Source organism: Phyllostomus discolor, chromosome 5, assembly GCF_004126475.2.
Source record: "Phyllostomus discolor isolate MPI-MPIP mPhyDis1 chromosome 5, mPhyDis1.pri.v3, whole genome shotgun sequence".
Taxonomy (NCBI): domain Eukaryota; kingdom Metazoa; phylum Chordata; class Mammalia; order Chiroptera; family Phyllostomidae; genus Phyllostomus; species Phyllostomus discolor.
This window is the reverse complement of record NC_040907.2, coordinates 40,280,171-40,308,058: the sequence shown is the minus strand read 5'-3', so window position 1 is coordinate 40,308,058 and position 27,888 is coordinate 40,280,171. Positions and strand designations below refer to the sequence as shown.

At 40.2% G+C, this 27,888-nt stretch overlaps 1 protein-coding gene across 3 annotated transcripts in view; it reads left to right on the top strand.

Annotated features, from left to right (window-relative positions):
* FYB2 (FYN binding protein 2) overlaps positions 1–19,758 on the top strand; it is a 107,256-nt gene extending 87,498 nt beyond the window's left edge. For 2 of the 3 annotated variants that reach the window (XM_036026158.1, XM_028514167.2), the window contains exons 13-20: positions 206–301; positions 2,321–2,349; positions 3,848–3,908; positions 12,165–12,242; positions 14,983–15,073; positions 17,132–17,288; positions 17,382–17,415; positions 17,746–19,758. In XM_036026158.1, the coding sequence (XP_035882051.1) occupies positions 206–301; positions 2,321–2,349; positions 3,848–3,908; positions 12,165–12,242; positions 14,983–15,073; positions 17,132–17,288; positions 17,382–17,415; positions 17,746–17,767 (568 nt within the window). In that variant the 3' untranslated portion in view covers positions 17,768–19,758. Of the gene's footprint in view, positions 1–205; positions 302–2,320; positions 2,350–3,847; positions 3,909–4,135; positions 6,111–12,164; positions 12,243–14,982; positions 15,074–17,131; positions 17,289–17,381; positions 17,416–17,745 lie in introns of those variants that run through there. The other variant, XM_036026159.1, reaches the window with a different exon arrangement.
* The last annotated feature ends 8,130 nt before the right edge of the window (positions 19,759–27,888 follow it).

Here is a 27,888-nt window from a genome sequence, read left to right as displayed (position 1 = left end):
TCCCTTTGTGGCTGACTGGTTTGTGCTACTTCATATTGGCACCAAAACAAAGAAGAAGAGAGACGTGTTGATAAGGCATTTTCCTGCTCGTCCTCGAGTGGGGTGTTTTAGAAACGACACCAAAGCCCCTGATCCTTTTAACTATGCCAGCCTGCCATTTCTAGTGCTCTCTCAAACGCTGTGTTTATATCCTGATTCCTCTTAGTTTAGATGGAAAGGCACTTAAGAGACTGCAGAGATTCTTCAAGAAAGAAAAGGATAGATTTAAAATGAAGACAACCAAGTTGAAAGAAAATGTAAGGTAAAAAGTCCCTTTTTATTTGTCTTTTCAGGAGAGAATTTGTAGTGCTGGCCTGGTAGTTACACAGTTTGATGGTCTCCATCCTGTTCTCAGACACAGTGGGGGCGGGTATCAGAGAGGAAAGCCAAAGGCCCTGGCTATCACCTCCCCTCTACTTGCCAATCTTTGAGTGAACCACACCACAGATGCTAGTAAAAAAATAATAAAGTCCATTTTGAGAAGACTGATGAGAAAAGGGTAGAGGGAAAGTATTCAGCAAAGTCCAGAAAGGAAATTGACCTTATTATCCTTGGCATATATTCCTATTTTCACTAAGCATTATGTTATTAATTACATCCTTTTATGCTTTCTTATTCGAACAAGCTCCAGTGATTTTTATTTGTCTACATTCTAATTTGCCTCTCTTGAGAAATGCAATGTGTGGAGAGGGAAGATGAACTTTTCAGCTGAATGGTCCATGTACCTCAAGGTCTTAGACCTGGAAAGGACCCTCCGTGATCACCCCAGCTAATTACCAATGTTTGGGAGGTTACATTTTCACTGGTAATAGCAAGAAATGGAGGCCTAAAGTCTGGCTTCTGGTTCCAGCTCTTCCATTTATTCAGTACGTAACTGTGGGCAATTTGCTTCTGTTTTGCACCCATACCACCTGTTTCCTGTTGCAAACAGTGAAAGGGAGCCTGGTAGTCTCTGGAGGCACTTCTCTGCCTAATTCAGAGATACAGGGATATAGATACACATACAGATCTGTAGTCTGTGAGACCAGGAGATGGTAAAATAATTTACCCAAGGTCATTACATATGCTGACATGGAATTATGTTATTCTATTTTGAAGTTCTTTTCCATTATAAGACTTCAAATTATGCAGTTTTAAGTCTAATTGTATGATGGGTATAGATCAACCAACAGATTCAACAGACTATAGGGTTTATAAATTGTAGTCATGGCCATGGAAGAAGAGAGCATTTAGCTCCAGTGGTCAGTGAGACCTAACAGCAGCCCCTGCCGGGCTTGTAAGGTTAGGTGCTTCCAATAAAAATTGTTAACAAGACACCTACAGTCCCTTATAAGTTGGATACAGGTGAGAATGCTCTCTCTGACTTCTACTGCATCCTGCACATCACAGTGCTGGCAGCATCCGGTGGATTTATAGACACTCTGGCAGGGAGCATTGTGCATCCACTGTGTCCCAGGCACGTTCCCTTAGGTACACTCATCCGAGATGAAAGTAGCTGTCTCAGATGGGTGACGGGATGCATTTGAGAAATGAAGAAACTGAGACATACATAAAGGTTAGCTGATTTTCCCAGAAGTGCTGTTTTTTGGACATTCCTTTATTATGCTCCCCCAGCCCCCGAGTGCTATATCAATTTACTTTGGTCTCCCTCACTAAATCCCAGGACAGAAACTGTGTCTAACTGTGTTGCATAGCTAGCACATGGCCTGGCCCATGGTGAGTGTCCCCAAAATATCTGTAGGGCTGAACTGAATTGCTTTAAAATACATGGGCATTTTTTTCTATTATATCATATTTCCTTTCATGTGATCTTAATGATGAGATTTAAGGAGAACCAAACAGTGCCCTCTCCTCTTAGCAATTTACTATCTTCCAGTTGTACCTGGCCTGGAATTCTCCCCTCACCCCCTTGGCTTCTGCATAAAGATAGGCAGGGCCCAGTGTCCCCAGAGAGTTGTTCACTCTCACCGCACTCGTCCCACATTGTGTGTGTCTGATTGACATCTTGGGAAGTTAGAGTGTGGAAATAGAATCCTGTGGATGGAGAAGGGCAGGGCTGTGGGGTAGCCTGAGGTTGTCTGGTTAGGAAAGGGGGCATAAGTGGTCACTTGGGAGGAATAAGCTCATTTAAAGGGAGGTGGGGGTGGGCAGAACAAGGTGCAGGAAAGGTGTGCTTCACCTCTTTGACTGGGAGCAGCTGTATCTGAAACCTAGTCATCAACCTGTTATTCCAAACATGGCTTTCTTTCCTAACCCTTTTGTGTCTTTTGTCAATCAACAGTGCATTTTCCATTTCGCTGCCCAATTTAGGTAAGTGACATCCGCTTACTACTGGCACAAACTATTCATCATTGGCATGTTCAGGGGCAGGGAAAGAGGGGCCATATCCTTCCTGCATTCCACACGTAATGAACAATTGATACATCCCAATCAAAGAACACAATTTGCACAAGAGCAGTACTGATTTTGGGGAAGATGAGTAACATTTCTTCTTTTAATTTTGAAGTTGCATTTATTTATTTATTTTTAATTGTTGTTCAAGTACTAAGTAACGTTTCTTAAGTGTCTATAATATACCAGGCCTCTTAAACTCCCAGAAAAAATGATGGTACCATCTCTTTCTGGGAGGTTCCAAGACCCACATCCAAACTTCAGTGATCTGGGACTTGTACTCAAGTCTCTCTGATTACGAAGCTCATGCATTTGAACTATACCACGCAGCCTCTTGAAGGAGTGACAGCCGTATCACCCTAATTAAGATGTAATAAGTTGAGCATGATTACAGTGCAGTACACACACTAAATGAATCCAGGATAGGTCATCGCAGTGTCGTTCACTTTGCTATAGAAACAATAGTGCACAAGTCAGCACAGAGCCTGACACACACACAGTATGCTCTCCACACGTGTCCAGGAAACTGAAGCTGTCAGTGAAAGAGGGCCATGTCTGTTGTTGTTTGTTGGTTTTTGTGGGCTCTAGCTGTGGTGGCTACTTTAATTTTACTCTAACTTGGCAATTCAAATGCAGGTTATATTCCACAAATACGAGTTTACTGAATGACATAACAAATGGTTGTATGAGCCTGGTAAAACTACAAGCCTCCCGAAATATCCTGGATCTATGTTTTTCAAATAAAGCCAGCTTAGAATGGTCATGCATTGTACCCCATTCAAATTTATGAATAATTGAATGTAAATTATGAATAGTTAGGCCAGAAGGTCTCAAGCTAGTTCAGGTGGTGAATCGCTTGGACATTGTGGATTTCTGTGTAGAGCACCAAGGAATGCAAATATCCTAAAATGAACATGTCTGGCTATGGTTATGTACTAAGTCAGATTCAATTTTATGCAAAATTATTATAAAGTAGAAGTTGCTAATAATCTTAAACAAAAATCATGGGGAAAAAATCAACATTAATATACTATTAAACTGTTTTTCCCCCTTAGGAATTAAGAAAAAACCTCTTATTATTCTAGCAGTATAACATCTCTATCCAGGTCTAGGATGATGGAAACCTAGTTAAACTGATCCTTTTGGTAGCTCGTGTTTCTGGAAATCAAATTGCTATAAACGTGTGTGTACGTGTGTATGTGCTTGAGATATCAGGACGTTCCTCAGTTGAATTTCGCCCCAAATAAGAACTTTTCCTTCTTTGATCCTTTCAGCCCATCTGTATTCTACGATCAGATTTTGATGAAATAGGTTTTGGGATACACCTGGACAGTGAGGTAGTTGTGTGTACTTTGAGAAGCCAGGGATTGTATAAACCACCTAATAATGGACTATTTTGATCCCATCTTGACTCTAGAACGTAGGTCTCAGGAAGTTATCATCCATCATGATGTGGACATAAGTGAAAAAGAGTCAAAGTAAGTCAATTTACCTTTTTTTTACCCCTGTTATTTCACCCATTTCCTGGTGTTTTATTAAATATGGTCAAAGGGCCATGTCTGATGCTTGGAGGCTGGACAGAAAGTCAACTTGTTATATCCTCCCACCAAGAGGGGAAAACAATAAAAACATAGATGATCTAACAGTGGTGGGTGATTCAAAAGTCACTGGAGCTCTATAATCTGTTTCTTATCTTTGAATCTAGAGACTTGAAACTTATTTCAGTACAACAAACACTGATTTAATACTCTCCTGTGGACAAGGCAGCATGGAAGACAGCAAGCAACTACCTGACAACACCTCTGTTCTCAAAGACTAAAGAGCTATAGTCTACCAAATAGAAAAATATCCCAAAACTTGATTGCCCCTCTCTAGCTACTTCTCTGTTCTTTCCCTCTCCACTAAATGGCTGAAAATAAAGGTCAGCTCATCTTCCCAAGCTCCCTATCTTTGAGCTTCTGTTCCTATCATACCAGTGAACTCATTTTTCATAAGGTCACTAATAACTTCTCTGTTAAATCCAGTATGTGCTTTTAAGTGCTTAATAGTCTTGGCTTCACTATAAAGCTTAAACTGTTGACTATGCCGACCATTAAAAAAAATACTGACTTTTCCCCAGGTTTCCATATTATCATTGTTGCTTATTTCTCATCTCTGGCTGTCACTCCTCCTGTTTGTTTTTTGTTTTGTGTGTGTATTGTGTTGGTTCTAATTCTACCATGCAACCCTTTCAAAATCATGCTCCTCAGATTTCCTATCTGAGTTCTCTTCTATTCTTCATGTGTTCTTAAATGCTCTCTTCCACATCTAAGGCTTTATTAGTCATCACTATGGCAATGATATCAAAATTTACATTTTGAGGTTGGATTTCTCTTCTCCACTCTAATAAACCTGCAACTAGCTCTCTTAAACTCAGAATTCTGTAATAACTCGTAACCTCAACCCTTGTCATCCAAATATGGCCTCTTTCTTCTAATCTCTGTTGGTGACTGTTTCAATGAGCACACTGTTGCCCAAACCAAAACCCTAGGCATTGTCCATGGTGCCTCCACTCCTGCCCTGCACCCTCTTCTGTTCCAGTAACTCTCAGAACACTCCCACTTTTCCATCCACCCTGCACAGGCACCATGCAGGCCCTCCTTGTTTCTCAGCTGGATTATTGCAGCAACCTTCTGAATGCATCTCACCACCACTTCAGTTTATTCCTCAGACTTTCTCAAGTGCAAATGCAATCATGTCACAAAACCAATTATCCCCAGCTTAAAAATATTTAGTGGTTGCCAGTCTCTCTTAGAATGAAATACAAACTGTTTAGTAAGACATAAAATTCATTAGCGATCCAGCCCCTGACAAAGTCTCGGCCTCATCTGTACTTCCCACTCAAGCACTACTCCAGTGTTTCATCCATACTGTACTACTAGGAGTTCCTTGAACTCAACAAGCTATCCAGCGTTTCTAAAGCTTCACATTTGTGCCAACGTCATCAATTCATTCCACAAATATTTAATGAGCATGCACTATGTTCCAGGCACTGTGCTAGGTGTTGGATACACAGCAGTGAAAACAGATATGTTATATTTCTGATTGGAGACACATAAATTAATAAAAAATAAATCTATAATTTCACATTGTAATTTGGTTGTTCAGATATGTTGAAAGAGAGTGAGCATAAGGTGTTTGTGTTGGGAGAGGACTGATAGTCATTTCAGAGTAGACAGTTGAGGAGGCCTCTACCGGGAGGTGAGAATTTAAGGAAAAAAGACTAGTTCTACCTATAACACTTTGCCATGGTTTTTGCCCAGTTAGCTATTTTATCCCTCATTATTTACAACGGAATTCAGATTTTACTTTCCCCAGGCAGCCCTCTCTCACCTTATATATTTGGGTTAGATACCCTTTTTGTATCAGAACATTTTTCTCATAGTCATAGTGGTCTTACTTCTTTCTTTTCTCCCCCTTTAAATGGAAACTCCCTGAGGTAGGGACTGTGGCTTTCAATATGTATCATGTGACCTTATACCAAAACATAGTTTGTTAATTCAGTTAATGAGGGACCTAAAAAAAATGAGCAAAATAATCTGGGAGCTCAGACGAGGTAGCCATTTCCATTGCTCAGGAGGTGAGGAAAGTTTCTGTGCCAAGCTGAAGCAGGAAGGTTAGGTCACACTTTGACAAATGGGGAACATCTGTGTGAACAGAAAACAGGTGTTTGGGAAAGTTTGTTGCTTCTGATAAACAAAAATTCTTAATTTTAATGTATTTGAATTTATCGATTTACCCTTTATGATTGTTGCTTTATCTTTTAAAGAACTCTTTATCCCAAGATAACATGATGTTCTCCCACATTTTCTTCTAAAACTGTTAGTTTTGTCTTTTACACTTAAACCTTAGATCTATCTGGAATGACTTTTCCTATGTATAGGAAAGTGGAGACCCAATTAAATTTTCTTCCATGTAAATAAATGCCCTAGCATGATTGAGTGGCCCCTATTCCCCCCCACCCCCCGATCTGCAGGACCACCTGTGTCGTACCAACTTCCAGAATCTGAAGATTTCCATGCTGTCTGTTCTATTCCAGTGTCATTTCTAGCTTATGTGCATTGTGGTCTGAGAAAACAGTTTTTATTAGTACCTTGATGATAGTATTAACAAAAATACTTATATAGCTCTTTCTGTGTGCCAGTCACTGTTTTGTGTATTTAATATGTATTAACTCATTCAATCTCACAGCAATCCTGTGAGGTAAATGCTATTATTATATAGACTGTATAGAAGAGAGACTGAGGCACAGAGGTTAAATTACATGCCCAAGCTCACACAGCTGGTGTTAGACCAAGGATTGAAACCCAAGTATCAGATGCCCAGTCCTTCTTCTTTCCTGCTATACACTGTGCTCTGTATCCTAGTGATTTTCATTGTCTTACAGGATAATTTTACTGATATTGTATGCCTGCTGATCTCTTAGTTACTATTGCCCTAGTATACATTTTTAATCCTTTAATTTTGTTTCCCATGTTTGCATTCTCATTCCCTCTCTCTCTCTCTCTCTCTCTCTCTCTCTCTAATATAAAAAGCACAGAGCTGAATTTGGCTTTTTAAAAATCCAGTATGGCAATCTCCTATCTCCTACCTTGTCCTTGACCGAATGTCAATCTTGTGTAATACTGTAGTGCTGATACTAACATCTTCCTCAGTACACACCTGTCTTTTGTGCTTGTAGGCTGTTGAGTGTGTTGTCTGGTTTTAGCTGATTGGGTGGGGACTGTTAGGGTACTATGCATAGTGCTTACACTATGTGTAAAGTGTAGCAATTTGTTAAGACAAAAATTAGACAAAAAACTTTTACCCAGGATCTAGTAGTTTTGAATTTGGAGGGCCCTTTTAGAATATTATTCTGCCCTCTGCTGCCAAAGGAGGAAGTACAGAATTCTGAGGAAGGGTACAATGTAATCAGAGCTACACTTCCAGAAGAGTAATCCAACCCTTTCACAGATTGGAGAAAGCTGGAAGTCCAATATATGTTAGAATATCGTTGCAATCACTCAGGTGAAAGATGATCAAAATGTGTTTTAAGCTGGTAAAAGAAATGAAGGCAAAGTTATTCCAGAGAATTTAAGTGGTTGTTATTAAATTGTGAATTCCTCTGGTAGAAACCATATCTTCTTTATTCCCATTTTCCAGCTCCTAATATAGCACTTAAGATGTGGTAGGCACATGAGGAAAGTTTCAAGAACAAATGATGTTTATCAAATCACTTAGCCTGTCAAAGTCTGGCTGATTTTCATGTCATAGAGTAAATCTTCTGTTTGGCTTCAAAGACACCAATTATTAATGACATTTGTAGCACATAGAACATTGATGGGAAGTAACAGTTTGGAAGGAGAAGAGAGAGGGAAGTTAGTATTTGAGTTCCTATAAGCCTGGCTAGTTTGCACGTCATGTCTTGGTGGGTATTAGATCGAAGACTAGCCCAACCTGCTCTGGGCTGAACTGTTGCTAGATAATGCAGACCTCTGCTTTATGTTTCATTTCCTTCTGTTCACTGGACTATCTCCTAGTGAGTCAGCAAGAGAAGGAAGAGGGGGATCTTGAAAAGGACACTGGAACAGCTTCTACAACCTGGTACCAGTGAGACCTATGGCATGTCACCTCACTTCTCTGAACCTTAGTTTCTGAACCTGCATGATGGCAATAACAATCCTTAGCCTGCCAAATTCATTACGTCCTCTAACTAGATCCCTAAAAAGGCAAAATTAAGTTGACAAAGAGGCAAAGACTTGACCATAATATTCACATGGTCAGCATGGGTATGAATTGATGTGATATGATCTTTCTGAAAGAATAATTTGACAATGTGTATCTAAAATGTTCAGACCCTTAACACGGTAACTTTACTTCAAACTAACTCTAGTAAAAAAAATAAAATAAAAATAAAGGAAACATGAAAAAATTGTGTGCAGAAATATCTGCCTCAAGGTTATTTATAAAAATGAAATATTTAAAACTACCCAAATTTCCAATAATTTGATAAGCATATTATGGTATACTACTCAACATAAACATTAAAATATATGCTAAATATGTCCTAAATAGTTTTCAGTAACATAGAGAAATACTTACAGAAATAGCAGAATGAAAAATTTTAAGTATAGTGTGATATCAATTCCATTTTAAAAGGGCTTGGGAATATTTAGAAGGAGACTCAGATGTCCTGGAGAGCTCAGATTATGCTTATTTTGTTTTCTACTTCTGCTTCCAGTTTTTAAATACTCAGAATGCATTGCTTTAAAATCGGTAAAGAAAATAAGCTTTTAAGTAGGCATCCGCCTTGCCCATTCCCTGCCCTCACAGCTGCACTCCTTCCAAACAAGTCCAGACACAGGTTCACACGGCACACTTGCTGTGTGCCCAGCACTGAGCAGAGCCCATTGGACACATGGTTGGCTCCCAGTGTTGGACACACAGTATATGGTTGGCTCCCATTTTCTGGGAACCTACAGTGGGGAGAGGAAAGGAGTGGCCAGTGGAGAGTTAGAAAACCAACCACTGCTGAGCTCCATGTTATAGGCTCCCAAGGCAACAGACGTAGAAAAAGACAGGGACTGGAGGTCAAGCCCTGGAAGGCTTCTTAAAAGACATCCCTAAGCTGTATCTTCCATGCTGGTCCAACACTGCGCCCTTGATGTACTGTTCGACAGTTGTGGTCATAATCTGAAGGGAATGATGACACATGATCTCTGAAAATCTCAAAAATTCCTGTGACATAATATCCTGTGGTTACAATTTACCTGATGAAGAGTTCAGATATGCAGACACCAGGGACAAACTGATACTCGATGGAGTAGGGTCCTGTTTTGCTCATATCGATGATGGACCAAAAAATAAAAAACCTTTTTTTTTTTCACTTTATGTTTCCAAGGTTTATTTAAATGAAACTTGTAATACTTAAAAATATTATCACCTAATTCATCTACAAATTCTATGCAATCTCTACCAAAATCTGAATTAACTTTTTAGAATTTTGTTTTATTTTTATTTTTAATATATTTTATTGATTGTGCTATTACAGTTGTCCCATTCCCCCCCTTCACTCCCCTCCATCCTGCTCACCCATTCCCACCCACATTCCCCCCCTTTAGTTCATGTCCATGTGTCATAAGTTCTTTAGCTTCTACATTTCCCATACTATTCTTACCCTCCCCCTGTCTATTTTCTACCTACCATCTATGCTACTTATTCTCTGTACCTTTTACCCCTCTCTCCTCCTCCCACTCCCCTGTTGCTAACCCTCCATGTGATCTCCATTTCTGTGGTTCTGTTCCTGTTCCAGTTGACTGCTTAGTTTGTTTTTGGTTTTATTTTAGGTGTGGTCATTAATGATTGTGAGTTTGCTGTCATTTTACTATACATGTTTTTTTTATCTTCTTTTTCTTAGATAAGTCCCTTTAACATTTCATAAAATAAAGGCTTGGTGATGATGAACTCCTTTCACTTGACCTTATCTGAGAAGCACTTTATCTGCCCTTCCATTCTAAATGAAAGCTTTGCTGGATAGAGTAATCTTGGATGGAGGTCCTTGCCCTTCATGACTTGGAATACTTCTTTCCAGCTCCTTCTTGCCTGAAAGGTCTCCCTTGAGAAATCAGCTGACAATCTGATGGGAGCTCCTTTGTAGGTAACTGTCCCCTTATCTCTTGCTGCTTCTAGGATTCTCTCCTTCATTTTTACCTTGGCTAATGTAATTATGATGTGCCTTGGTGTGGTCCTCCTTGGGTCCAACCTCTTTGGGACACTCTGAGCTTCCTGGACTTGCTGGAAGTCTATTTTTGTTGCCAGAATGGGGAAGTTCTCCTTTATTATTTGTCCAAATAACTTTTCCACTTGTTGCTCTTCCTCTTCCCCTTCTGGTACCCCTACAATTCGGATGTTGGAACATTTAAAGATGTCCTGGAGGTTCCTAAGCTTCTCCTCATTTTTTGAATTCTTATTTCTCCATTCTTTTCTGTTTGGTTGTTTCTTTCTTCCTTCTGGTCCACTCTATTGTTTTGAGTCCCAGTTTCCTTCCCATCACTATTGGTTCCCTGTGCATTTTCCTTCATTTCTCTTACCATAGCCTTCATTTTTTCATCTAATTTGTGACCAAATTCAACCAATTCTGTGAGTATCCTGATCACCAGTGTTTTGAACTGTGCATCTGATAGGTTGGCTATCTCTTGGTCACTTATAAATATTGGCTCTGGAGCTTTGATTTGTAATTCAGTTAGAGCCATTGGGGGGTGGAGGGGTCTGGTCATGCTTGTTATGTATGAGGGGTGGAGCCTTAGGTGTTCACAAGGGCAGGGCAATCCAGTCGCTGGGTTTTGACGTTGTATGTGAGGGCGGGGTCTGAGAGGAAACAATGGCGCTAGCTCCTCTCTCCATCAGATTTCAGTCCCTTCCGCCACCTCCCCCAGTTCTGGGTCTTTCTGGTGCTAATTCCCATGTGGGTGGGCTTGTGTACCTTGTAGGACCCTGTGGGTCTCTCTAACCAACTCTCTTGTGAGGCTGGCAGTATCTCCCTGAGTCTCAACCCCCACAGGTGTTTTCAATCAGTGTCCCAAGGTTCTATTTCCCGGCGCTGGGGCCCTGGGTTGCCCAGTCAGTCTCACTCCCCAATTTTGCCTGCTTTATCTGCACGTGAATGTGGCCCAGACAGCCAGGCGCCTTGCGTGCAGTGCCTCACTTCACAGTCACCGCCTCACTGGGTCTGCCAGCCGCCTGTGCGCTCAGGATCCCTTACACATCGATTTTAGTGCCATGACCCCTCTCCACCTGGCTGCCTGACTCTGCCCTTCCTACAGGGCTGGATGAATGTGTATATTTTAATTCTTTGGTTGTCCGGCTTCCATATAGTTCAATTTTGTGTCAGATCTAGCTGTTATCTTATTTCTAAATTGTTGCTGACCTTATTTTGGTTGTGTTAGGAGGCACATTGTGTCTACCTATGCCTCCATCTTAGCCGGAAGTCCCCAAAAAACCTTTTGAAGCAGCAAGTATGGTAAAAGACCACAAACTTCAGAGTCAAAGGCACCTGGAGGTTCAAAGCCACTGTTTCTGTGACTATGATAGTTCTCTGATTATCTATTTCCTTCTTTGTAAAGCTTTATGAATGACTACTTTAAAGGATACTATGAAAAATCTGTTAACATATGTGAAAGCATACAACTTGCCACGTAGAGGCTCAAAAAGTATTAGTTCTTTCTATAATACCCTCACCCCTCCCTGAATCCTTTCCTACTAATGCCAAACACTAGTTGGATTAGTTTTTGTCATGGTGGAGGTTAATATTATTATTCAGGTTCTAGAGGCAAAGAAACTGAGGCTCAGGAAGGAGAGAAAGTGTGATGATAAGCAGGTTGATCTCTTGCCTCTGGTTTCAAATTCGGATCACTACAGATCCAGGTCAGCAATCTATGGTCTGTGGGCTAAACGTAGCCACCACTTGTCTTTGTAGTAAATACAGTCACAAGAGCAGAGTTAAGTGGTTATCATAGGGATGTTATGCCTTCCGGAGCCTAAAGTATTTACTCTCTGGCTTTGTCATAGATTATCAAAACATACTTCTAGATGACTCTTAATTTTTTTTGTAAAACATAATTGTAAAGTACTGACTGTTTTGCAGGAAGTACTGATGGCTTTCACAACTGGTTTAGTTTAATCATAATTTACTGGATCAAAAATATTTTTCTCTTCAGAGATGAAGATAAAGTAAAATTTTGGAAGCCGAAGCTTTTTAAACCAAAGGGGAAAAAAAGTGCTGAAGAATCAGACCGGTGAGTACACAGGGGTCCCTACATTACCGCTTCCCAGCTGCAGTTCATACCGCTCACCAGCTGCATAAACTCAGGCAAGTCAGTAAGTTTCTGGGTTCAGTGATTTCTGGGTTCTTCATCTACAAAATGAGAACACTCGCATCTAAACTATAGTACAGCTGAGAGGACTAGAAGAGACACAGAATATGAAAATAGAAAGGACCACACACATTTATCTTCATCACCATCATCCCTGCTTTTGGTGAATAGGGAGCAAAGAAAGATTTCAAGCCAGTCCTGTCAGGCAATGAAACATTTTCAGCCTTCTTTCAGGCTGAAGCAACTTTCCATCTATAAGACAAACCTTAAATAACACACCAATTTGAACTTAAATAAACTAGGTGTTATACAGTAAGACTGCTTTCCCTAAAATACAAAATAATTCTATTTATGTCTACATTAGTGCTAGAATTTCAAAACAATGTTTCATCAATTCAAAATCTACCCTTCATTCATGTGGTCCAAGCTCCCAGGTGGCTGTTGGGGAGGTGATTTTTTTTACTGTCTCAGATGTTCTCTTGGTGCTCAGTGCTCCAATCTTCCCCTCAGTTGCTAGGAGATGGGGCAGATCTGAGGTTTACCCAGTGTCTTCAGGAAACCCTTGTCTAAGTAAGTCATGAAAATGGGAACACTGTGTGGTCTCTGCTTTGGGAAACTTCTCTAGAAAAGTCCTACAGGGACACCCCCAAAGAAATAAGGCATTAGTTTATACCAAATTTAAATGCAGAGGATGGCATACAATGACCCTTCCTTTAAGTTCATTTCTTTGTGTTTAGACTTGATGTAATTTATTTTTTCCAAGTTGGAAAGATGTATTCACAGACCAGAAAGCACTTCCCACCTTAAACTTCGTACCTTTGCATAACATAGCAAAACAGAATTCCAAGAGAGGAAATAATAGAAACTTTTACTGCCCACCCTCCACCTCCCTCCAAAAAAGGCTTTTTAGTACTTTAATGTCTACACATGTCTTTTTAGGAAACATTTTTCTAGTGCTTTTTTTATTCTTACAACAAACTGATACTTTACTCTTATTCTCAACTGGAGAAATTTGAAAATGTATTAAATTTAAAAATGCAGTAGATTGAAGCTATCATTACACCTAGAGTGATATCTCAATTTTCATGTGATCTTGATTCCTTTCTGAATGGTTTCTACCATATTCTACCAACAAGAAATGCTTTTGATATTAGTACAATCCTGTCATTATCCCTTTATTAATCAAAGATGGTATGTTTTCAGAGAAGCTGGGGATGGGTATGACAGGTATAAAGTCGTAGGTATGACAGCCCACCTTGTAAGGTGTTCCCACCATGGAAATGTATGACTTTATCTGGCAGGCGGTAGAGATTAAAAGGTTTTGAGTGAGAGAGTGACTGGTCAGTTAAATTTTAGAAATATGACTGGTGGCAGGTATGCAGGTGAATTCGCAGAAGGAAAGACAAGAGGAAGGTGGTATTTCTGATGCAAAGTGGCCATGGCCTAAAGTCTGGCAGCGACTATAATCTTGGACAGAACAAAGGAGATAAAGGTTATACTTCTGAAAAAATTTCTCAAGACCTGCTTGACCTGTTTCCCTCTATCAATACCTAAAACTACTACAGTGGAGCACCAGCCCCCATGTGAAGAGTGGACGGAAAAGGCAGAAGGAAACCGTAATCAGCCTCTGCTGTATGGTTATGCAGTTTTATGCACTGAATTTTTGCATGGATTTTGTGGCATCCTGCACTTTCTTTCATTTTTAAAAAAGATTTTATTTATTTATTTTTACAGAGGGGAAGGGAGGGAGACAGGGAAACATCACTGCATGGTGGCTTCTTGCACGCCCCCTGCTGGGGACCTGGCCCAAAACCCAGGCAGGTACCCTACACTGGAAATTGAACTGGAGACCCTTTGGTTTGCAGGCTAGCACTCAGTCCACTGAGCCACAACAACCAGGACTATTTTCTTAATTCTATCTTCTTCATAATCATTCAGCAAACTGGAAAGTTCTTCGATGCACAGAGATTTTTGATTCCCCAATTAGGTTTGAAACATTGGAGAACCGTGAGATATAAGCTATTTACTGACTCTTTTATTTTTAAGATTTTATTTACCCATCTCTAGAGAGGGAAGGGAGGGAGGGAGGGAGAGAGAGAGAGAGAGAGAGAGACAGAGAGAGAGAGACAGAGAGAGAGAGACAGAGAGAAACATCAATGTGCGGTTGCTGGGGGTTATGGCCTGCAACCCAGGCATGTACCCTGGCTGGGAATCGAACCTGGGACACTTTGGTTCCCAGCCTGCACTCAATCCACTCAGCTATGCCAGCCAGGGCTTATTTACTCACTCTTACTGTTTTTTTATTAAGTAATCTGAGGGTGAGTGGGACCGTTTATAACTTTCCTTGAGTTTTTCTTTCTTAAATTAGTTATACTTGTAAATCTGATTCAGAGAAGTTTCTTGTTTAACTTAAATTTTTCAACAAGTTAGATGTTAGTCCAAGTTATCTTGCTATCAAAAAAAAAAAGGTTTTTAATTGTAGGGGGGAAGAACTGGTATTACTCTGTTTAGTGGTTTTGACAACCTGCTTTGGTGGAAATGTAATAAAATGTATATAAAATTATACACACACAAAAATTATACCTAAGTTTATCCTGAAATAGGATGACTAAGATTTGGAAACTCGAGTTTTATTTAACCCAACCTGCATTTTTCTTGCCAGTCTATCACCTAGCAATTTCTTCAGAACCAAGCAGCAAAACTTAGAAAAGGACAGAATGGAAAAAGAAAAACTTTTTAGAGAAAGATTTGAGGTATGTTCTCCTCTGAAGGTAAAAATCAATATCAAAGGCTAGAAACTTCTGTTTCTAGAGATTCTGTAAGTGTGTTACAGTTCTGCCCCTCCAGGATTAAGGCATGAATATTTTTGTTGTTTCCTGATGCATTTCTGTATTATCATGCTTTTGTATATGCAATTTCCTCTGGCTGGAAAAAATTCCTAAGTTGCTCAGTTTAGATGTCACCTTCTCCTCCCTAACTCCTCTCCTCCAGGAAAAGTTACTCCCTCAGCACAGTTTAAAAAATCTATTCTACACTTACCTGTAAACACACTGAACTGTATTATAACCTGTGTGTGCACACACACATTTGGGACTAAAACTCCTGAGTCCTTTTGGAAGGAAAGACTTTGCCTCATGTAGATTTGCTCCCAGCCCCCAACATAAAACTGGTCACAGTGTTCAGTGAGTGAATGAATCACTGCACAAATGAATGAATGAAGCATCTGAAGCTCCTTGACTTCTTATCCTATCATTGAGAGTCCATAGAGCATTTTTCCATAATTCCAACTAAATCAAAAGATCCTCCATTCTGATTTCACATACTGTCAAAATAAGAATTTGTTGATTTAAGAGACATACTGAACACCTCCCATGTGCCTGTCACTGGAGTGAGAGAGACAGAGTATGTATCCTGCTTAGAAAATTTGTCCAAGTTACTTCTCTGCCTAAATCTTTCCAAAGTCCCCATTTCTAGTGGATCAAGTTCCGGCCTCATCACATGGTACACGCAGCTCTTCATGTTGTGAAGACATACATGTTTGCAGTAGGTAATTTCATACTACTGAACTGTGGCATTAAAATGTCTACTGAAAACTATGGAGTTATTTGACTAGTTGAAAACAACGGTGTAACAAATTTTTGTTGAAAAGACCCTGGCCTTGCACCTAGTGCTTTTCTCCCTGCTGTCATTGGACTGTCTCATGTGGGACAGCAACCCCATCGCTCTCCCTATCCCCTATGGTGGGCTTCCTTGATATTCCACTAGAAAAAAAGTATGCCATTTCAACCACTTTTATTCAGCTCAAATCACAAAATATTGGGCACATTTGTGCCAGGCACTGAAGGCACAAGGATGAATAAAAGTGTCCTCCACTTTCATTTTAAAGACAAAATGTTTATATAATGTTATAACACCAATATATACAAGATGCAATTAAAACAGGAAATTATACATAGCAGTCATGAAAGTCCTCATGCAAGGTGCTGAAAGAAAACAAGGGCTTTCCAGGCAGAGTAAACAGCATGAGCAATGGCATGGACACACAGAGGTAGGTGGTGTATTCAGGATTATCCCATAGCCTGATGTGGCTTCAATAAAAGGGACTGAAATGGGTGCATGGGGAATGACATTTATAAAGGATTTGGAATGTCAAGCTAAGAAATGTGGATCTTATCCTGAAAGCAATGAAGAATTTTTAGAAGTATAAAAAGGAAAGTGACCCAATCTAATTTGCATTCTAAAAATCACTGTGTATTCACATTGAACAATGGCCCAGAAAGGGAGAGAAATCAGTTCGGAAGCATCTCTCCTGGGTGTCAGATCTCACTTGGTACAGGGCGATCTTACCCATCTCCCAAATTCAGGAGAGTTCTGAGAGTCGGGGGAGGTACCCCTAATCATAACTAGTATTTGTAAATAAAGATTGTCCTGAGCAGGGGGAGATGTTTGGTCACCCAAATTTGGTGAAGTAGACATCTGTAAATGACCTATATATTCTGGAACTATTTTATTTTTCAGTCAATGGATTGCAATGCATTAGATGGTGATGTACCTGTGGATGTATAGGCCAGCTACTTAAAAACGTTGAAAAAGGAAAACACCTCCCCTGAGATCAGATATCAAATCACTCATCAGTTTTTTTCACAAATGCTTGTCCTTGACCACAAAAGGAGAGTGGGAATTGCCCCCACACCCATTCCTGCTACTTTTAAATGTGTGTCACAGCTAAATACAAGTTACTATCTTAATTTTATTATAAGGAAAAAACAAAAACCATACAAGCATAGCTGATTAGTAATTTCTCGTTTCAGTATGACAAAGAGATTACCGTCATCAACACAGCAGTGGCATGTTCCTGGAATTCAAGAAATGGGATATTCGATTTGCCAATAACCCCTGGAGAAGAACTGGAAGTCATTGATGTCACTGAAGAAAATCTAGTGATATGTCGCAATTCCAAAGGCAAATGTAAGTTATTGGCTTATTGCCCATAAAATTTCATTGTTTTAAAAAATCTCAAAGCATTATCTCTATAACTTTCAGTGATTTTTGTTTCTATAGATGGATATGTGCTAATTGAACACCTAAATTTCAAGTAAGTGGTTTGATTTTATATTTCAAATCATGAATTCTAAATATTTAACAGTGTTGTATACATCAGTTTCAAGAAAATACTACTGCATTTATGTTCAGAAAAAAATTGAAAATTAGATACACAATGCCCCATTCTATGAGCATTACTTTGGAAGAGACCTTATTATTCTGTCTCCTGAGTATGTTATCAAACTTCTCTACAGAGCATATTTACAAACAGACATTTTAAAGGCCCATAAAAATATTAAACTGGATAAGAAATTCCCCAGAAATCTGCTCACTACTCAACTGGATTCTATTTCAAAATACACTTTTTTAATTTTTTTCTCAGGCATCAAGGCTGGTCGCCTTAGGAAGAGCGACATCAAATGTATGGATGCACAAGTGAGAGCCAGTTCTAAGACACTAGTCCTGCTCACACCAGTTCCAATCTATGTCTCAAAATGAGATGGCGGAAGCTTTCGTTAGGACCTTAGGAGAGAAAACAAACCCTCCACATTTAGTAGGTTTTGCTCCTAAAAGGTTATCTTTCCATGTCTATTTTAAGAATCTATTTCACTGCTGGCTCAGAATGCGAAACTGCATGTGCCAGCATTTGAGCACTTACTCAATGAGCCACATCCACAGTAAGAAATCATGCCTGATGGCACTACCCAGTGAGTTGTACAGATGGTGAGCACACTTCTAATATCGGTGCACGAGTGTTTAGAATTTCTAAAAGATGCTGTCCATTTAAATTGGGTGTAATATAATTCTGGAAAAATAGTGTAACCCAGTTCTTTTAAATACTCAAAGTGTAATCTTGAAATAATTACAGTTCAGTCTTTAAAAAATCAAGGTCTAAGTGTTCAGCTTTATCACAAACCAAAGTTGGACTCAAAATGCTGCTCAAAATTGGTTTCTTTTGGGAACCATATACTGAAGAGTAATTTATTCATAATTTCACCTATCACTTAAATTATGCTGTATTGGTTTAAAATAGCCTGTTGTCCAAAATAAGTAATACTTTTTATTTATCTATCCAAATAACAGAATTCACATATATTTTTACTTACATGAAAGTAAAGAAAATTAAGCTGAGCTGTTAGTAACATTCTGTATTTCAAATGATGTACACTGCCTCTTTAGCAGGGTGATTCTGGCCTTCAGGGTGTGAATTTACTCCATGGTCTTATCCTTTATGCTATGAGATTGCTTCTTAAGATTCTAGTTTCTTTCTTTTTCAAGTTCCAAGTGGCATTTGCGAAAAAAGGCCAACCTCATGCTAGAAGACAAGAACTAAAGGTATTACAGAGTTCAGAGAGGGAAATGGATATGAGTGAAATGCCTAGAAGATTGAGACAGGCTTCACAGAGAAGGTGGCACTGAAGCCTGGCCTAATCACAAGCACATTTGGTAGACAAGGCACAGAGATGGCAAGTCCACGCTGTCTGGTGACCAGGAAGAAACCGAACAGAAATGGAGTGTGCTGTGTCTGGGGTAAGGGCATGAGCTAGGATGGGGTAGGTTGGAGCTAGAATGTGACAGAGTTCTTATCAAAGGTCTTATTCAGGAAGGTGAAGCCAGATGTCTAGAGAGAAAAGAAAAAATAATCACAGCAATATGGGTGATAACTTAGGAGAGGCTAGTTGTTTTTGCAATATTCTAGGCAAAAGAGCATTTGACCGTAAGACAGCAGCAATACAAATATATGAGACCAGGAGCCCCATTAGTTACAAAGGAAAGGAAACAGATGTCTTGGTGACTGATTAGACGTGAGAGAAACAATGAGGGAATGGCTCCAAGATTTCTTTTTTGGGAGCTGAGATTAAGGTACCAAAATTGGGAATATATTTATTTCTATTTGGATCCCCCTGAATTAAATGTACCTACTGAGAGGCAGGGCATTCGGGCAACTGCAGCCCCTCCCACATCACGGTCAGACCTGCCCCGTGAACACTATGGCAGAAGAGCAGGGAAGGTATGGCCTGTGGGCAAGGAAGGAGGTGAAGTCATGGAATAATCCTGTAAAAGAGAGAATCATGCACATGTTACTCTTGCCACCTGGTCAAAACATGAAGGATTTTAAACCCTATAGTCACAATGGGACTAATTTCCACTAAGATGGGTCTGTCCCACACACTTTGCATCTTATCACATCGCCTCTTGTTCTAACTCCATGACTCAGCTCTGCGTCTCCCCTTTCTCCTCAGTGAAACAGGCCTAAGAACACTCACCTCATCTGCTGCACAGGGCTGTTGTCAGGCTGGAATGCAGTAACATAAATAAACGTGTCCTAAAAGTGTACAACTGTTGCTGTTTTATTTTTTTAAAGATTTTATTTATTTTTAGAGAGAGAGGAAGGGAGGGAGAAAGAGAGGGAGAGGAACATCAATGTGTGGCTACCTCTCACACGCCCCCTACCACAGACGTGGCCTGCAACCCATGCATGTGCCCTGACTGGGAATCGAACTGGTGACCCTTTGCATTGCAGTCCCACACTCAATCTACTGAGCTACACCAGCCAGGGCTGAGTGTTGCAGTTTTAGTACCTGGCCTTTTCTGAAGTTGGAAGATGTTTAAAACAAAAATACATATTGCAATTCAAATTTTAAGACTTGAAAAAAAGTGGCTGGGATGGAATAATTTTACAGATATATTTCATAGGATTTTAAAACTAAACATTTTTCTATGTTTTTAAAGTATAAACCATTTGATTCAATATAAACTGGTACCTAGTTAGTATTTGTTGATATGAACTATATTTTTAGGAAAAATAACTGCTTTTATCCATACTCAATGTGATTATCTCTATTTCACTATCAGCCCCACTTCTTCCATTTTTTAAAAAATATATTTTATTGATTGTGCTATTACAGTTGTCCCATTTCCCCCCTTCACTCCCCTCCACCCTGCATATCCTCTCCCACCCATATTACCCCCCTTTAGTTCATGTCCATGTGTCATAAGTTCTTTAGCTTCTACATTTCCCATACTATTCTTACCCTCCCCGTCTACTTTCTATCTACCATCTATGCTACTTATTGTCTGTACCTTTTCCCACTCTTCCCCACTCCCACTCCCCTGTTGCTAGCCCTCCATGTGATCTCTATTTTGTGGTTCTGTTCCTGATCCAGTTGACTGCTTAGTTTGTTTTTGTTTTTGTTTTTGTTTTAGGTGTGGTTGTTCATAATTGTGAGTTTGCTGTCATTTTACTATACATGTTTTTTATCCTCTTTTTCTTAGATAAGTCCCTTTAACATTTCACAAAATAAAGGCGTGGTGATGATAAACTCCTTTAACTTGACTTTATCTGAGAAACACTTTATCTGCCCTTCCATTCTAAACAAAAGCTTTGCTGGATAAAGCAATCTGGGATGGAGGTCCTTGCCTTTCATGACTTGGAATACTTCTTTCCAGCCCCTTCTTGCCTATAAGGTCTCTTTTGAGAAATCAGCTGACAGTTTGATGGGAACTCCTTTGTAGGTTACTGTCTCCTTGTCTCTTGCTGCTTCTAGGACTCTCTCCATTTTTACCTTGGCTAATGTAATTATGATGTGCCTTGGTGTGTTCCTTCTTGGGTCCAACTTCTTTGGGACTCTCTGAGCTTCCTGGACTTCCTGGCAGTCTATTTTTTTTTGCCAGATTGGAGAAGTTCTCCTTTATTATTTGTTCAAATAACTTTTCCACTTGTTGGTCTTCCTCTTCCCCTTCTGGTACCCATATAATTTGGATGTTGGAACATTTAAAGATGTCCTGGAGGTTCCTAAGCTTCTCCTCATTTTTTGAATTCTTATTTCTCCATTCTTTTCTGTTTGGTTGTTTCTTTCTTCCTTCTGGTCCACTCCATTGATATGAGTCCCAGTTTCCTTCCCATCACTATTGGTTCCCTGTGCATTTTCCTTTATTTCATTTATCGTAGCCTTCATTTTTTCATCTAATTTGTGACCAAATTCAACCAATTCTGTGAGCATCCCAGTGCTTTGAACTATGTATCTGATAGGTTGGCTATCTCTTGGTCACTTAAAAATATTGGCTCTGGGGCTTTGATTTGTACTTTGGTTTGAGCATTTTTGGGGGAGGGGTCTGGTCATGCCTGTTATGTAGTGAGGGGTGGAGCCTTAGTTGTTCACCAGGGCGGGGCAACCCGCATTGCTGCATTGTGATGCTGTTTGTGGGGGAGGAGCCCAAGAGGGAACAATGGCCCTTGCTCGGCCCTCTGCCAGATTTCAGTCCCTTCCGCCACTTCCCCCAAGCAAACTGGGCCCTCCTGGTGCTGGTTCCCAGGTGGGTGGGTTTGTGTTTATTCTAGGATCCTGTGGGCCTCTCCAGTGAACTCCCCTGTGAGGCTAGGAGTCTCTCCCGGCACCTCAACCCCCACAGGTGTTTCCAATCGGTGTTTTGAGGCTTTATTTCCCCATGCTGAAGCCCTGGGTTGTGTGGTCTCGCTCCCCAGTTTCACCTGGTTTATCTGCGTGTGAAAGTGGGACCACCTGCTCCGCCAGCCGCCTTGCGCACCACGCCCCTCCACAATCTACTACCTCTCTGGGTCCACCTGCTGCTGCCTTGTTCGCCTGGGGTCCACCAGCCACCACTTTTTTTGCTGCAACCGCAGTCCACTCAGCTGCCCGACTCCACCCCTCCTACCGGTCTGGATGAATATGACTACTTTAACCCATTGGTTGTTGGACTTCCATGCAGTTCAATTTTCTGTCAGTACTGGTTGTTTTTTTGTTTCTAAATTGTTGTTGTCTTCTTTTAGTTGTGTGAGGAGGCACAGTGTGTCTACCTACATCTCCATCTGGGCTGGAAGTCCCCCACTTCTTCCATTCTTTACACCAGGGGTGTCAAATTCATTTTCACCGGGCACTACATCAGCCTTGCGGTTGCCTTTAAAGGGCTGAAATAATTTTAGGACTGTAGAAATGTAACTACTCCTTAACTGTTAAGGAGCTGAAATTACATTTGGCCCTTTGAAGGCAACCGCAAGGCTGATATGGCCCCCCGGTGAAAATGATTTGACACCCCTGCTTTACATCATCCCACTGAAACAATTTCTCACACTATGGATCTGCAAGATCCTCTAATGTACATAAACATTATAACTAAGGCTTCAGTGATGCCACTATGTGTCTCCTAGAAACCCTAATCTACCATAAAGTTTCAATAGAAACAGTCTTCATTTTACTTTGAAGTTTGCATGAAAACATACCAGTAAAGGTAACATTCTGTCAGATAAAAGCATACAAAGGCCCCTGACCCTAACAGAGGCTTACACTGACCCACACAGACTCATTTGCCGGCCAAGTCCCTGGCGGCTTGTTAATGACACCAACCACACAGCCTTCCCTGCCTCGTCTGAGCACTTCTGCAGACGCGCGGTCCTCCCAGGTGACACAGCGTTCTGCTGACCAGGCTCCCTCCCGCACATCTTCAGAATTTTTAAAACATAGATTCTAGGAGAAGAGTAGGAAGAGGGGGAAAAGGATATGTACTGACAAATTCCTTAGAAGGGTTGTTTCGGGGTAACAGGGTTAGGATGATTTTCTTTTCAGCTTCTTCAAACTTCCTGTACTTTTCAAATTTCCTATCACAAGCACCAACCACCCATGGAATTTGGGAGATAAAGGAAAAACATTTTCACTAATACATACAAATTCCTTCTTCTAAGTTTGGAATAGCAAATTAAAATGTTGGCTTATAGATCTGGACTTCGATGTGTTGTTAACGAGAACTAAAGCAACTAAAGCACAAGGTTTTTTCAAAAAGCCGCTTTCAGGTGTACAAACATGGATGGTCCCATCATCAGTAGTACGTAGGTCGCATCTTCATTGCTTGTTCTGTTTTCAGTAGCCGTCAGCATAAAGGTCTGTCGTTACCTGAGATCTTCTAGGCTTTCCCTTCCTGTTCTATGGCTGTGGTCAGCAGAACTTTGGCCCCCACCATCTCCATGCCCTGGCACCTGTAAATATGTTTTGTGACTTTATAGATAAAATTAAGGTGCTAACTAGCTGACCTTAAAATAGGGAGATTATCCAGGTGAGGCCTATTTGACTTCACAGGTCTTAAAATCAGAAGTCAGCCAGTCAGCTAGGCAGTGGAAGAAGAGGCAGGAGATATTTGAACCACGAGCATTCCATTGCTGGCTTTGAGGTGAAGGGAGCCATAGTTCAGATTATGGTAATGGCCTCTCAAAGCTTCGAATGACCTCTAGTCAAGAGCTAGAAAGGAAGCAGAACTCAGTCTCACAGCAGTGTGAAATTCTGCCAGCAGCTTGAATGAGAGTTGAAAGATTCTCCCCCAGACCTGAGCCCTACAAACACTTTTGTTTGCAGCCTTGTGTGACTGGAAGCAGAAACACCAGCTAAGCCCGCTGAATTTCTGAGTTACAGAACTATGAGATAAAGTTGTGTTTTGAGAGTGAAATCAGCATCATGGCAGAGTGAAACAACCCCCTTGGTATATTCCCTTAAATCAACAATTAGGACATTTATAACCTAATAAAGGTTCCTCTGCTCAGCACCCTGGGACACCTGAAAGAGTCACACATCAGCACATCTGAAAGTGGGTGTATTGGTATGCATCGCGGAGACAGAAGGTGGGGGCTCTCTAAATGCCAGGGTGGAGCCTGCATCCCTAGCCAATGCTGTAGTGGCGGTGTTGAGGTGTGGCCCCTGCACCATTGCCTGGCAGAAGGTATGGGCCAGCATCAGCATCAGCACCTGAGAACCTGGCTCCCTCCCATGGATTGTGGTGCTTCTACCAGCAGAGCCTGTGGCAGCAGTGGAGACAGGTCTCCAGCCTCCTAGCCATATCACCAGCTGTCAAAGGAAACCAGGTAACAGCACGACAGACTCACAAACCTGGTCACCCCCACACCTGCCACCTCTCCCTGCCATGGTGGTGGTGACCCAAAACCAGGCAACCCAGACATAGGGGCACCCACAACCCTCATTACCCAGGTGGCGACTTCCACAAGCACAGTGATGCCCTCCCGCCCACGCCCCCCCACAACAAAGATGCCAACAGCATGGGGCACCAGAGATGAGGAAGACACAAGTAGTATGCACATAAGAGAAAGTAAAACCTGTGTTGTAGCATCTTCTACTGGAAAACAAAAGACCTCTAATTATCAACCAGCTGAACTGTTAAAATCAACATAGTACCTAAACATGAAGCATGTTCACTACTTTAAATGCTCCAGAACAGGAACAACACATCAAATACCATGAATAACCCAAGTAGCATTGTATTGCAAAAAGAAAATTACAATTCCCTAGAAACCGAATTCAAAGTAATGGAAGACTGTGATCTAAATGATAGAAAATTCAAAATAGCAGTCATAAAGAAACTCAACACGATACAAAAACCTCAGAAAAAGGGGACCCAGCAATTCCACTTTTGGGAATATATCCTAAGAATCCCAAAACACTAATACAAAAAAATATATGCATCCCTATGTCCGCTGCAACATTACAATATTTACGGCTATTTACAATAGCCAAGATCTGGAAACAGCCCAAATGCCCATCAATAGATGAGTGGATAAAAAAGCCATGGTACATTTACACAATAAAATACAACACAGCTGTAAAAAAAAGAAGGAAATCTTACCATTTGCAACAGCATGGATGGACCTGGAGAGCATTATGTTAAGTGAAATAAGCCAGTCAGAGAAAGACAAATAGCATATGATCTCACTTATATGGGGAATATAATGAACAAAATTAATTGATAAACAAAATAGAAACAGAGGCATGGACCCATGGAACAGACTGACAGCTGTCAGAGCAGAGTAAGGGGGTGAGAGGACTGGATGAAAAAGGTGAAGGAATTAGCCGAAGAACATATAGGCATGACCCACAGACACAGACAACAGTGTGGTGATGGCCAGAGGGAAGGGAGGCAGAGGCTGGGTGGAGGTGGGCAAACAGGGAGGGGGTAGGGAATGGGGACATCTGTACTAGTGTCAACAGTAAAAATAAAGATAAAAAAAGAATAAAATTAATGAACAGGAGTACTTTAACAAAGAGATTGAAATTCTAAAAAAAATATTCTGGACCTGAGAAACTCAATAAATGAGATGAAGAATGAACTAGTAAGTATTGGAAATGGAGCAGACAAATCATAAAGAAAAGAGAATTAGGGAGCTCAAAGACAGAAATCTGGAAGTGACTCAGATTGAAGAGGAGAGAAAACTAAGATTTTTTAAAATGAAAGAACTCTATGAGAACAATCTAACTCCATTAGAAAGGGCAACATGAAGATAATGGGCATCCCAGAAGCAGAAGAGAAGGAGAAGGGAACAGGGTATATAAGCACAAGGAACTAACAGAACACCTAATGACCTCAGTGCAAAGAGACCTTCTCCAAGACACATTATATTAAAACCCCAAAGTTAATGATAAAGAAGATTCAAGGCTGCTGGGAGGCAGGGTGGCAGGGGAGGGGAACAGTAACCTATAAAAGAAACACCATGAAATTATCACCAGATCTCTCACCAGAAACCCTACAGTAGGCCAGGAGGGGGAGAAATACAAGAGAGAAAATCACCAGCCAGGAACACTCTCTCTAACAGTCACCCATCAGATATAAAGGGGAAATTAAGGCTTCCCAGACAAACAAAAGCTGAGGGAATTCACCACCACAAGACCCACATTATGAGAGATGCTGAAAGGATCTCAATCTAAAAGAAAAATACACAAAATTTTGAGTAAGGTGTCTAACAGAAGCAGTAAATCGTAACTTTATTTCAGTATAGAATGTTAAACACTTAAATATAACAAAGGGAAAAAAGCATTAAAAACTTTAGCTACTTCATTTTTATCATACAGTAGGTTCTATCCATTCACTGTAATTTTCTGACTTGTCCCACGTGCAAGTACATGATTCTAATGCTGTCTGTCTTCTGTGCTGTTCCTGTAAGTTTGCTAGTAAATACACTGAACTATAAAACAATTTTTAGTGACCTCAGTTGGGTAGTGAACACAAATAAAGGGATAATTGGTGACAACAAAAACATAAAAAAGAAGATAGAAAGAATGAACTTGCTTACACAATTGAAGATAAGATGCTATCGGAATAAAAAGGACTATTTTATCTGTCAGACATTTTATACAAGCTTTATGGTAAACACAAAACAAAAACCTAGAGCTCAGATCTGAACATAAAAAAAGAGGAAATTGAGAAAAACATCACAGAAAACCACCAAACTAAAATATCAGACAGAAACACAAGGGGAAAGAAACAATGGACATACAGAACAATCAGAAATCAAAAGATAAAATGGCAGTAGTAAGTCGACATATATCAATAATCACCCTGAATGTAAATGGGCTGAACTCATCAATCAAAAGGCACATAATAGATTAATGGAGTAAAACATAAGACTCAACTATATGATCCTTCTCAGAAGAGACCCATTTCAGCTCCAAAGACACACAGACTCAAAATGAAGGGGTGGAAGACGGTATCTCATGAAAATGCTATCAAGAAGAAAGCAGGTGTAGCCATACCTATATTGGATCTGCTGCATTTCTATATAGTAACATGAACTATCAGAAAGGGAAATAAGCAAAGCAATCTCATTTACAGTCACACGAAAAAGAATAAAATACCCAGGAAAAAACTTAACAAAAGAGGTGAAAGACCTATACACTGAAAACTACGTTTTTGAAAGAAACTGAAGATACAAAGAAAAGATATTCCATGTTCATGAATTATAAGAATTAAAATTGTTAAAATGTCTATTTACCTGAAGAAATCTACTGCAATTCATTGCAGTCCCTTTCTTTCAGTGGCATTTTTCAAAGAAATAGAACAAAAAATTCCTAAAATGTGTACAGAACCACAAAAGACCCCAGGTAGACAAAGCAGTCATAAGAAAAATGAACAAATCTGGAGGTACCACAGGCCCCAATTTCAAACTATACTACAAGGCTATATATTGATCAAATGGCATGGTATTAGCAGAAAACCAGATATACGAACCAATGGAATAGTACTGTGAGCTCTGACAAAAACCCACACATATATGGACAACTAATTTATGACAAAGGAAGCAAAAATATATGGAAGAGAAAGAAAAGACTCTACAATAAATGGTTTGGGAAAACTGGGCAGTCAAATGCAAAAAAAAAAAAAATGAAACTAGACCACTATCTTACACCAGACACAAAAATGAACTCAAAATTCATTAGACACTTGAATGTAAGACCTGAAACAATAGAGTACATAAAATAAAGCATAGGCAATAAGCTCAGGACATTGGCCTTAGTGGTGTTTTTGTGAATCTGACTCCCAAGACAAGAGGAATAAAAACAACAGTAAATAAACAGGAATAAATAAACAGAACTACATCAAACTGCACAGCAAAGGAAACCATCAGCAAAACAAAAAGGCAACCACTTGAATGGGAGAAGGTATTTGCAAATATTTCTAACGTGGGGTTAATATCTAAACTATATAAAGAACTCATACAACTCAACAGCAGCAG